This window comes from Callospermophilus lateralis, chromosome 15 (assembly GCF_048772815.1).
Source record: "Callospermophilus lateralis isolate mCalLat2 chromosome 15, mCalLat2.hap1, whole genome shotgun sequence".
NCBI classification, from domain to species: Eukaryota; Metazoa; Chordata; class Mammalia; order Rodentia; family Sciuridae; genus Callospermophilus; species Callospermophilus lateralis.
Genome location: NC_135319.1, coordinates 39,071,680 through 39,085,307, shown reverse-complemented (window position 1 = coordinate 39,085,307; position 13,628 = coordinate 39,071,680). Strand labels below are relative to the sequence as shown.

At 37.5% G+C, this 13,628-nt stretch overlaps 1 protein-coding gene across 1 annotated transcript in view; it reads left to right on the top strand.

Moving 5' to 3' along the window:
* Ctnna3 (catenin alpha 3) overlaps window positions 1-13,628 on the top strand; it is a 1,643,966-nt gene that overhangs the window by 1,314,973 nt on the left and 315,365 nt on the right. Inside the window, exon 13 of the mRNA XM_076834267.1 lies at window positions 9,121-9,272. Coding sequence (XP_076690382.1) covers window positions 9,121-9,272 — 152 coding nt within the window. The remainder of the gene's footprint in view (window positions 1-9,120; window positions 9,273-13,628) is intronic.

Below are 13,628 nucleotides of genomic sequence, written 5' to 3'. Positions count from 1 at the left end.
GTCCTTTCACCCCTGTGGGAATGATTTGAACTCCCATCTCTGGAGTTAGTACTGATCTGGCGGAGGCGCAGATGTCCAACCCTGCGCTCCCTCTGGTTTGTCTGATGAGGGATCTGATGGACAATGTGTCCTGGGCACTACCCTGATGGGGTTGCTGGGTTCCTCCAGTGCTCCGTATATTTGTGGTTTTGGGCCCCGGAGCATTGGGCCCCCCTGTCCATTTTTTGGCAATGGAGCCCAATGCCTTTCTCCACGATATCGTGGATAAACACTTGGTCCTTGTTCGTTTTTTGATAATGGAGTACCCTCTATGGTGGTTTGAGAACGGCATTCATTAGCCCAATGTCTCCCTCTACAGCATCGTGGGCAAATACCCGGTATTCTACTCCTTTGATACCTAGTTTTGTTAAACCCTCCTCCTATGGGGCAATTCCTTTTAAAATGTCCTGTTTGTTCACAATTGTAGCATGTTCTTGGCCTGGAATCTAAAGCCTGTTTTACTGCAGCTGCCACAATTTGCCCTTGTTCATTAATGTCTCTGGCATCTAAAGCCTGTTTTACTGCAGCTGCCACAATTTTCCCTTGTTCATTAATGTCTCTGGCATCTAAAGCCTGTTTTACTGCAGCTGCCATGACTTGCTCTTGTTCATTAATGTCTCTACATAATTTAATATATGTGTTTAAATCTTCATGTTTCCATGGTCTAATGATATCTCTGCACCAACGATTCGCTTGGTCATAAGCCAGTTGTTTTATTAATGGCATTGCTTGTTCTGTATTCCCAAAAACTCTGGTAGCTGTTTGAATAAGCCTATCTACAAATTCAGCATAAGATTCATTAGTTCCTTGTATTATCTTAGATAATTGACCTTGTAAACCTCCATGTCCTTGTAAAGTCTTCCATGCCTTAACTGCATCTACAGCAATTTGTAAATATACACCAGGATCATATGCAATTTGTTGCTGCTGATCCTCATAAGGTCCCTTTCCTAACAACATATCTAGATTTCTCTGAGGATAACCAGCTGCTGCATTTCGCCTAGCCGTCTCCTTGCAAAATTCCTCATTGGCAACCTTCCATAACAGGTATTGTCCTCCATTTAGCACAGCTTTACACATATTAGCCCAATCTGCTGGCGTCATGTTCAAGTTGGTAATGGATTCGACCAAGCTTACAGTGAAGGGTGCTTGAGGACCATATGTCATTACAGCCTCTTTTAGCTGCTTCACTGTTTTGAAATTTAAAGTATGGTAAATTCGCTGCCCTCCTACCTCAAATACAGGGCATGTTAATACTTGAGATCCTGTCTCAGGATCTGAACTATCCACTGCGGGGGCTGGGGGCCTCTCAGCATATGGACGTGGCCTTGTCAGTTGGACACTTACGTCCTCTGGTGATAGAAAGGTTTTAGTAGCAGTCTCCTGTAGAGGTGGTGCTGTTGGTTGGACACTTAAGCCCTCTGGTGATAGAAAGGTTTTAGTAGCAGTCTCCTTTTGTAACTTTCCCCCTGATGGCTTTTTCTGCTCTAAACTTTCTTTCTCTGTCTGATTAGCTCGAAAGACCTTCTCTTTTACTTGAATCTTTTCCTTTTTCTGACTAACTTGAGAGACCTCCTCTTTTACTTGAATCAATATGTCTTCTCCTTCCTCTACCTTTGTCTGAATTGAAGGCTTTGGACTAAGCAAACCAGATACCAACGCCCACAATGCCAATGTGCCAGCTGGCAGAGTTCCTGGGCTGTTCTTTTCTATTTTTTTTCTATTTTTTCTATTCTTTTTAAATCTTCACCATGATGGTTCCATTGTGATATATTTAATAACTCCTCCTTAAAAAGCCATGGGCTACATTTTTGCATTGTATCAACGTATGCCCTGACTGCTCTTGATTTTCCTCTAACAATTTACTTAACACTCTTTCAGTTTGTTTTTTACTAATTTCTGATCCCGTAATTCTACTATAATACAACCCAACAAGATGACGCCAAACAAAACCGAGACAGAATGAAATAAAAATGGAACCACACAAAATCATTATAGCCTTTCTATCCTCCTGACATGTGCATCCGTCCTTTCTCCCTATCGGTTCCTCAGACGTAAATAGTTTTTCCTCAGATGTGAGCGGTTTCTCTTCCGTCTCACTCATCTCCAGGGACAGGCAACTTAAAACAAAAATGAAGCAAAACAAAAAAGGAATCTTAAAATGGCTCCCCATCCTCTCACCCTGCCCTCAGGGGCGAGCGGTTTACTTACCCTCAGTCGCTCCCCGTGCGAGCCACCAAATGCTGCAGTCTGACTGGGCACAATTCAGGAGCCACTTGTCAAAAGAAACTAACTTTATTTTTAGAACCACACAAGATAAACAAAACAGCTCCTCAGGAAAAAACCCTCAGAGCCCAACTGCCACCACCGGCTTCCCACAAGCCACACCCAACAACCTCCTCCTCCCACAATCCTCCTGCTCTTGAGGCCGATTGGCTGGGTCGCATGGGCGGAGCCAAAAAAGTCCCCCAATGAGCAGCTCCGTGGTCTGAAAGGGCAGGGAAACAGCCCAATGAGCATCACCGCAGAGGAGCCAATCAGCTAGATGTTGCTAGATGTTGCTGGGGCTGCTGTGAGCCAATCATCAGCTGGTAGTCTGAAAGGGCAGGGAAACAGCTCAATGAGCATCTCCACAGAGGAGCCAATCAGCTAGGTGTTGCTGGGGCCGCTGTGAGCCAATCATCAGCTGGCAGTCTGAAAGTTTGCTGGAGCCCCTTCGGCTGTGGCTCTCAACACAGTACATTGGAAGAAGGAGATTAAGAAGGAGAGCTGGTATGGTAAGTGAGAGGAAATGCAAATGAAATTTTAAAAAATTATGATATGTTCATATATAGAGATATACCACAAGGAATTTCATCTTTATGTATAAGTAGAAAGAACCAATCAAAAATAAATAAATAAATGAGCGAAAAGAGGTTCAGTAGAGTAGAGAAAGGAGAATGGGAGCAGGGAGGAGGAGAGGAAAGGGGAGGATGTGAACTGATATCAAATTCCATAAATGTATGAATTTGTCAAGATGAACCTAACTGCTATATAGAACTATAATGCTCTAAAGAAAAAGTTACAGATCTCTTAGCATAGTAATTATTACTTGTTAAATAAATTACTTCTAAACTTAGAAGCTTAAAGCAATAAACATTTATTATTCACATTTTTTTTCTGAAAATCAGAAATACAGAAGTGGCTTGAATGGTTTTGGCTTAGGACTTCTCATAATATTATAGTCAAGATATCATCTTAGGCTGCAGTCACCTAAAGGCTTGAGTGGAGCAAGGGTACCTACTTCCAAGTTCACTCACTTGGTTGTTGGCCTGTATCCTCATATTTTAGCTAACTGTTGACTGGTCACCACAGTTCCTTACCATGGGAGTCTTTTCGTAGTTTACAACATGACAGCTCAAGTTCCTAAAGCAAGAAATATGCAAGAGAGAGGGACCAAAATGGATTCTGTAATGTCATTTTAAACAAGCCTTCAAAGTAGCACAAAAAGAGTGAGCATTCTTTTAAATAAAGAGCCAATTTATTCCCTGCATTAAAACAAAGAGGTATGTCAGAGAACAAAGGTCAGCATGTTATTTGGCATAGGACCAACTTTAAATAGTTAAGTATTCAGTTTTGTGTACATTGTGATGTGAAGAAATAGGAAAATAATGTGAGGAAAAGTATGAGTTAAATCTTTATCTCAGGTTTAAAAGTCATTGGATAAACTTCTAAAATATTTAAATCATGAAATATGACTTATTAATATTAACATATGGTTTAAAGATGAAGCCCCAAGGAAAGAAGTTTCTAAGTCACTGAACAGATCCGAAGGTGGACATTCAGGCTAATTAAGTGTTCAGACTTTCATATGTAGAAAAATATCTCTGCCAGAAGAAAGAAAAAATAGTATCAGCTGCATGAAGCTATGGGTCTTAAAATTCTTTTTTTATTTTATTTCTCTCATTTTGGAGATATTCCAGATGCCTAAAAGATGGAGGCAGGATATAATAGAAAGGTCAGAGTGTGGCTCTTGTTAACTGTGTGATGTGTCATAAATGATCAGAGTGAGTCAGTCCTTTATGACACATCATTTAAAAAGTGGTGAGATCCTCCCCATGGATTTTAGTGTATATAATCTGTGAGGTACCAAACATTTTCCTGTTATACAACATTAGCTCTCTAAATATTAAATAAATATGAACCACAATAATGAGTGTTCAATAAAGGGAAAAATGAAGGGTATGAAGTATTTATAGAAGTCATTCATATGCTTAATTGTAGTTTCCACTGTTATTAATTCATTCCCAGTTGCTTAACATAATATAAAGAAATTATGACTTAGCATTATGTGAACTTTCAAAGGCAAATTTCTCTACCATTAGTAATTTTCAAAGATAATAATATAATTAGAAATATTTTAATCTGTTTTATTAATGATAGAAAATATAACTTGGTGACATCATTTCAGATCATTACCTGTAATGAGTCTGAATTCTTTGCTGACCTATTTAATTTGATAATTATGTACCCTCATCTACTTTCAAATGCACATAATAAATTTAGCAAGGATTAAGAAGGGATAAAATATTCTTGGGTTACTACAAGAGAGAGGCAAAAGGCTTAGGAGAATTTGCCTCTATAGGTCTGTTAACCTCATTGTCAGAAAATTAACATTAATTTCCCCAGGAGCACTGCAATTCAGAAGCCCCAAGGACTTCACTTATTAAAAGGAGGCAGTGCAGCTTTGGGGTTCAGAGAGCAGGCTTTTTAGTCTCAATTACCTGCCCTTCACTTATTAGCAGCGTGACCTCAGTTTCCTCATCGGTTAAATCAGTGTAGTAGTAGTATAGTTTCTATCTCACAGGGCTGCTGTAGGTATTAAATTAGACATGCATATTAAATACTTATCACAGTAGTGAGCTGTTATAATGAATGCTAAGCTATCATTGTGTATATTCTGAATAAAGGTGATTGAGGAAGTATAGACTTCAGTTCAGGAATTCTGAACTGTTTTAGAATTTTCCATATCAATAGACAAGATCTTTTGTTTGTCCCAAATATATTGACTCAAAGGTCATCTTTATTTCAAAAATTTACCCTTCAAAGTTCAGAACAGTTCATCCTACCTGGCACTTCAATTGATTAGAATGAATTTGTTTAAAATATACCCCTTTTTGATCAATGATTGTAAAGCATGACTATATATTATATGTAAACCTTATTTTTTAAAACCTGAGTAGATTATAGATTGAAGGCAGGTTTGTCAATTTGTTATTCCTTCTAAATTACCATTATCTGGCTACTTCATTATATTCACTTTGTGCTTTCTTGAAAGTATTACAAAAATTTGCTGCTAGTTTGATCCATGCAACCAAATGTCCACAGTATAAGTAAAGCATACTAGTAGCTGATGTTTAAGCTAATGAAATGAGAAATGTATTACATATCAGCTTCAAATAGTTCATTCATGCAGTTAGAGTAAAAAGTTGTATTTTCCATCTGTACTTCAGAAAATAAACATTTGCTTGTGAAAGATTTTATTTTAATTGGAGCTAATATTAGCTTATTAATAAAAGGAACCTAGAGGAGTTAAAATGAAATCATGTTGCAATAATGAAAAGATTTTGTTGTATTTTCCTTAAAATACCCTAAATCTTTTTCACATTATCTCACACAGTAAAAACCAGATGTTTACATGGCTTTATGTTTTTTATTCTTTTCTTTTGCCAAAATTGCCATGGGAAAACAATGGGAACAGTTTTGCTACTGTGGAAATGAGTTTTCTCAAGGAATTGATAGAATTATTGTGTTGCATGCTTGTTGGTATATGAGAAAAATACTTTTTAGTAAGGAAGATTATGAATACAGTTTTGCAAACAGGCCATGACAGCTATTGAGACCACATTTCTTTGTGCTTAACTGTGTTTAGAGTTAATAAAGGATGTCAAAGAAAGCAATGGTTTTTGTGGGTAATTTACTGTTCATGCCAAAACTTGGCTGAACACACCTTAAATGTTCTCTCTTCTTTCAGTACTACCACAAGTAAAGATAAACTCATTAAATATTTTTGAATGTTTCTGTAATCCTGACTAAATATATTTTTGGAGTTTCCTTACTTGAGAAAAATGTAACTCACGTTACATTTAATACAACTTAAACATAAGCTACATTTTTTTCTGGCTTTTATATATTCTATTCATTCCTTTAATTGTATTCCCTTAATGTGTTTAATTATTTATCTACTACATGCTGAGCTAGGTACATCAAATATAAATAGGCAAATATAAGGAAATATTGGAAATGCGTAAACCTTAGTGTCATGACTCATTCATGAAACAATTTAGTAGTGTTTTGTGGCAAATACTATTGTACTTAATGCTAAGAATGGGTTCCATCAATAAAGTACTTAAAAACAAGTCTAAAGAATGAGCAGAATTTAAGCAGGGGAAGGACTATGATGTGGACTTGAAAAGACGATGATGGTTAGAGGAAGTAGGGCTAAAAATTGGCAATGGATTCAGGACATTATTATGGTGGAGAGGATTGCATTTAGTGGGCATCTGAATGTAGGAGGAAAAGCAGAGCAGGAGATCAAAGAAAACACTGGGGCTTTTTCATGAGTGACTGGGCATAAAAATAGAGCAATGCTGTATGTGAATATGGTTTCTTCCCTGTAAAACTCATGCTGAAATTTAATTCCCATAATGAGACATTAGGACTAAGAGACCACGGGGCCCAGAAAGGGGGCACACCTGCCTGCCGACACTGTAGACAGACCACCCCAACTGGAGGAGGGGCCTTAAAAGAGCGTACTATAGGGATATTGCTACATCGCTGTTCATAGCAGCACAGTTCACAATAGCTAGACTGTGGGCCCAACCGGATGCCCTTCAATAGATGAATAGATAAAAAAAAATGTGGCATTTATACACAATAGAGTATTACTCAGCACTAAAAAATGACAAAATCATGGCATTTGCAGGGAAATGGATGGCACTAGAGCAGATTATGCTAAGTGAAGCTAGCCAATCCCTAAAAAACAAATGCCAAATGTCTTCTTTGATATAAGGAGAGCAACTAAGAACAGAGCACAGAGGAAGAGCATGAGAAGAAGATTAACATTAAACAGGGACAAGAGGTGGGAGGGAAAGGGAGAGAGAAGGGAAATTGCACGGAAATGGAAGGAGACCCTCAGGGTTATACAAAATTACATACAAGAGGAAGTGAGGGGAAAGGGAAAAAAACAAGGGAGAGAAATGAATTACAGTAGATGGGGTAGAGAGAGAAGATGGGAGGGGAGGGGAGGGGAGGGGAGGGGGGATAGTAGAGGATAGGAAGGGCAACAGAACACAACAGACACTAGTATGGCAATATGTAAAAACATGGATGTGTAACCAATGTGATTCTGCAACCTGTATACGGGGTAAAAATGGGAGTTCATAACCCACTTGAATCAAATGTATGAAATATGATATTTCAAGAATTATGTAATGTTTTGAACAACTAATAATAAAAATTAGAACCACACACACACACAAAAAAAAGAAATAGGACTAAATATAATTTTAAGTAGGTGATTCAAGGTTCTGCCCTCAGGAATGGGTTAGTCCATTAATCTACTAACTAATGGATTAGCGGGCTATGTGTTATATTGAGAGTGGGTCTGCTATAAAAGGTACTTTTACCAGGTGTCTCACATGTCCCTATCTCTCAGCACTGTATCACCTCAAGGTTTGCCACCAAGGAAGCCATCAATACATGTGGCCTCTTGACCTTGGACCAAAACCATGGGCCTCTTTTCTTTTAACTCATCCACTGTATAGTATTATGTTATTAGCAATAGTAAATGGATTAAGACGAATAAGTAGATGAAAACTAGGTTTTCTGGGTAGAAAATAACATGTTTAGATTCATATAGGATAGGTTTGAGGTGCTGTAGAAAATTCAGATAGACTTTTGCAATGGAAAATTGGTTTGCCTTTCTGGCCTTCAACAAATATGTCTGAATTAGAGAGTCTTTGGAAGTCATATCCATGTAGCTGGGAGCTGTGATTTGGGAATCTTTCACCTCAGAAAAATGATGTGTTTTCTTCCTCCTTGGCTCTGTTATCTTATTCATTGAAAGTAGAGCAATTTGATGGAATCTTACTCTATAACACTATTAGCCAATATATGTTTCTGTGATGGTAGACTTATTTCTATTTTTCAAAACGGAAGTTCACATATGTGTCAACTGAACTTTTGAAATGGGTTTAGTGTAACTGAGGAGCTGAAATTTTATTTACTGCTTACAAATTTAATTTTTAATAGCCATGTCTATTTATATGTTATTATCATTGGGCAGCATGCCTAGAGGATGGACAAAGGAAGGGAGTATAGTAGATAATACTGGAAGGTACAGTGGCTTAGAAAAGTACCCTAAATCTAGTGAACGGTTAATAAGTGTTACTGTTTTTAAACCTGGAAATATCTTTTTATTGGATACTAATTTTGAAACTTTATATTTTTAAAGAAAAGGTCAATCTACACATTGGCTTTGCTGATACATTGATACCTATGCTCAGTGATGCCGTTTTAGAAATAGTTTGCATATGACATTACCAATTTCATTCAACAATATTTTGATTGTATGGAAAACATCTTACCAAAAGAATGCTTACAGCATCTTTATTGATTTTACAACAGAATTAGTATCTATAATTAGTTTCTTCTGTTTAGCGATTTAGACATTTTATTCATTTAAATATTGTTATGTTTACAGTTCTGTTTTTCATACCAATTCCTTTTTGTTATTTCTTGAGATTTATATTGAACATGATAAGTAACTACATAGTCTCAGGCTTGGGAATAACAAAGATGACATAAAAGGGATAGATAATTTTAAAATATTTCTATAAATATGTGTTTCATTGTCTTTGATACCTTTTTACTTTTCAGAGATCCAAGAAAAAATCCTGCCAAAATGTTTTATATCTCTACTTTTAAAAATTATTAAGTGTCAGTTAATCAAATAACTTATTTAAAAATACAACCCTACACTCCTGAAAATTATAGAAACCTACAATTACAAAGACAATCTTCTCTTATTTATTTTAATAGTAATTCCTGAGTTTGTAACACAAGTGAATGTCGCCTTGGAAGCCTTAAACAAGAACTCCTTAAACGTATTTGATGATAATCAATTTGTGGATATCTCAAAGAAGATCTATGACACAATTCATGATATCAGATGTTCTGTCATGATGATTCGGGTAAGTCTGCTTTACTTTCCTTGAATTATTTCAACATTCTTCATCATCTGATATGCTTGGAATGGTTGCAAGAAAGAGTTTATTCTATTTTCTGATATCAACGCTGAAATCCATTAGAACTTCAGCAATTCATATGTATCCCCAAAGTCAGATCCACTGTCACAAACCATAATTCTATGTATGTATTTGGTTATAACTTATGTAAATGAGTATATTAGCTGCAGCATGTGCAGAAATGATAAGATGTATTGTGTACAAGTGTCTCATGGCATGATCAAGAGGCAAAGAGAAATATATCAAGTAATTTGCTTTCTTTCCTCTAACAAATGGCAAGTATCTTTCCTATTACTAAGTTGGAATTGATAAGGAAATGTATTAAAACAAGGTATTTCTGTAGTGAAATCCTCTCTTCCTATATCACAGAATCACAGAGTGTTCTGCAAGAAATCTGACCTGGAGCCACCAGGAACAGCAAATTCTTGAACTTTCCCAGTCTCGGAGTTGTCTATTTAAGGAAATGCATGCCACATTTCCAGCGATGTGAATACATTGTAGGCACACTGTATATACACAGACCACAATCATGCTCTTACTCAAATGTTTATGTAAATTAATTTAAATGTTAATAATGAAACAACATATGTACATGTAAGATATTAAGTCTTGGGACAGGTTCACCTGCATGCAGACCCTTAAGTAAGGATTAATGTTATTAGAAGTGTATTTAGGAACAAATAAAAGTGAGATTAGGATGGGAAGAAAGCTAATAAGATATAATTATGAATCACCACAGGCAATTGGGGCTGATCCTGCTGGTGAACCCTGGGAGGTACTGTATTATACACCTCAGAATTATTTCACCTGAGGTGAACAAAATCTGGAAACTTAGCCGCCTATTCATCCTTGATTAAATGCTATTCTCAGGGGTGGTACCGGGGCCTGATGTTCAGAGTCAGTCAAGCTCTTGTGGCCAAAGAAAGCAACCCTCAGGCAGGGTGGCAGGTGCTTGCAGTTAGAAGATTCGGCAGGACTGCTGAGTGTAATTTGTAAGAATGAATAGAGTTTCATCTGAAAGCTTCTGGACTTAACTACTAGTAACACTGTAGGATGAAAGTAAAAGTGGCAAGAAGATATGGGTAACGTATTAATAGTAGCTGATAGACCTGAAAGTTACAGTTAGGTGACACTGAGAAATCCATAGGGATGACAGTGGGGAGCCTGGCAGGGTCGGTGGAAGAGGGTGCAAGACAGTGGTTAAAGTGTCAAGATATGAGATTTAGCATATCAGAACTTGGGAAAACCTGAAAGCAAACCAGTTATAGATATTAGAAAGAAACCCCAACTCCAAATGATTACTGCCGCAGTCTGGCTGGGCACAAAATCACTAGCCACTCAAGCAGGAACAAACTTTATTTTTGAAACTGCCGCCAATGCCCCATACGTTGACCGACCCACGCAGTGTTCTCCCAGACCCCAACAGGAAGTCCCTCCTCTGGAATTCCCTCCTACCGCACTTCCCCAACCAATGGGAACTCTCTAGGAGTCCCATAGCAGGCTGAGGTGGACAGCAGGACTCCAATATCCATATGAATGCAGATCTTAACATAATTATATCATCTCAATGGCTTGCTGGTGTCACCTTTCAACCAAAAATGCCATGCATCATATTACTTGGCTGTGGCTCTTAGCAGATTACAATTTTTTTTTCTCTACAATGTTGTGAAGCTACATGTATTTAGTAGTAATTATACTTTGAAATTTGATCTTTTTCTGGGCTGCCAATATGTGATATCATACTGTCTCAATGTTGAGCAGCTGCACAGAGCTGCACTCCCAGTCAGCCCTCCAGCCATGAGGCTAAACAGCAGATACTCCATGGTATATTGTTACTCATCTTGATATTCAGTAGGTTTGTTGTATTAAATGCAGTTTTGACTTAGATGATATTTTTAATTTACAGTGGATTTATTGAGCCCCATCATAAGCTGAGGAACATTGTACTGATGAGCAGCATACAAGACTTTGTTCATATGATTGGAAACTATGAAGCTATACCAACACAATAAGTGAAAAACAAAGAAACTTTATCAAATAATTCTTTTCTCCTTGCAAAGGTTTTATGCCTTACCTGGGTAGACTAGTAGATTAGTACTTATCCCAAATTAGGAGGATAAGTGAGTCCAGTCAAGGAGACAAGCATAATAGCATAAAGACACATGCTCTTTAGGAAATTGTCTTACCAGGACTAAAGCCCTACATTTTCACTATCCCTGCATAGATATTTGAGAAGATATGCCAGTGAAACAGTATATAAGAATCAAGGTAGAGAATACATAAAAGCTGTCTAGAGATGAAAAAACTTCATAACCTCTTTTAGCTAGATGTTCCAGTATTTACATTTTTTTCTTATTATCAAGATGACTTGTGTATAACAAATCAAATTATCTTGCCATCATTTCTACATATTTCTCAAAGTGGTCCTCTTTAGGACAGGAGAGCAATTTATTGTAATTATTAGTACCTTTGAGGCAGTATTTTTTTCCCCAATAGTCTATTCTTTTTCAAGGTAAATACTTCCATTTCTGTTAACTTTTCTCACAGGAATAAGCTAGTGTTTTGTGTTCTTCTTTAGTCCTTATTTAATTTTCAACAAACTTTTCAAGTAAGACTATCCAAATCAAATAAAGTAGACGGCTTGTTCTTATGTATCATTTAGACTGCTATAATAACCATCTTTGGCTTGTTTGTACCCCGTTTTAAACAACAGGATTATTGAATTAAGGATGACTTGCTTAAATTATACAGTATTGGCCCTTTATCTGACTGAAATCCTCAATAGATAGCTCTGTTTAAGGATATTTGAATCCAATACTGCATTAGCTGAGCACATGTCTCTAAGAATATGGTTTGAAAGAATGCTTTTTGAATTTTGAGATAGACATATTTTTCTTTAAATAAACTAGATGGCCATAAAAATAAGACAGATAAAAATAGAGTTTTGCTTGAAACTATAAAAGGAAAAATAGATGATGATGGTGGGAACACAAGGTTAAGAGAATATTTCTATTCTATATAGAATATTTCTATATATAAGAGAATATTTCTATATATTTCCACCATACTGACTCTCCACATGCTTTCTTTGCCAAAAAGCAATCTGCCGGCAGCCCAGTCTGGCCTGAGGGAACATGAAATGTCACATTCATCAACAAATTGAGTCAGGGGGCAGAAGGCCTGGCAGTCAGTGTAGATAATGAGTCCATCATCTCTGTCCCTACACCTGCAGATAAAGTACGTATGTACTGTACTATATTGGTGTTGTGTGTCTGAATTCTCACAGTCAAACTACTGGAGGGAGAGGCCCTGTCTGTTCCAGCTAGTCACTGACTCCCACAGAATGGTACCTGCTGCAATTAGAGTTCTGTGGAATTAAGTTCTGCTATATGGTTACCACTTGTATTGTTACTTTAAATGCCTGTATTTATTTCTGAACTGCAGAAGAAAATGTTATGCTCTAATTCGGGACCCCCAAAAGACCACCAGAGACCAAGATGGACGTAAGCAGTAAAGAGGTGTTTATTGCAAGCTAGCTGGGTCCTCCGCACGCGTGCGCACACAGCAACTGGTGACGCTGAGAGGCCCCGTGCCCAGGGTTTGCAGCAGTTTTATACATTCTTTGGGGAAGGCAGAGACCCCACATACATCATAGCATCTTTTAGCAAATCATCACACACCACGGGGAAATCAAACAACAACTCTAAAACATGATTACCACATTCACTGGCGGGAACAAGTTGGGTAGGGGTGATTGGTTACTACAAGAAGGGGATTCATTTGAACTGATTGGTTTAAGCCAAGAGGGGTGTTCATGCTGAACTACATGGTTTCCCAACAGGTTATCAAACACCATAAACTACTGGGAGGGTCATCTGGCATCCCAGGTATTTCCCTGTCTCATGCTGATTGGTGGCTGCTAGGGGACTGCTATGGGTCCCCACCTAGCCTGAGTCACAGACACCTGGCACAGCAGATCTCTAGTGTTATTTGTAGATAAACAACTCAGCAGGGTGGGAATGTGCCTAGGAGTGCTCTGTGGGTCTTTCCAAAGACAAAGGTCATGCTCCTTCCTTGGACAGGCTTTGCTCTGAGGTAGAGGCTGGTTTTTCAAAAAAAGGTGTATACTACTGAATCCCTACTTTCAGTTTTCACTGCAGTGAAAAATTAAGGATTAAATATTGCTTCCTGAGAAGAGGAACAAAGTTAAACTGTCCATACTCCAGTGCAATCCAAATTATATAAGAAATGTTCAATGAAGAAATACAATACAACTCAAAGTAAATATTTTTATACAGTGGC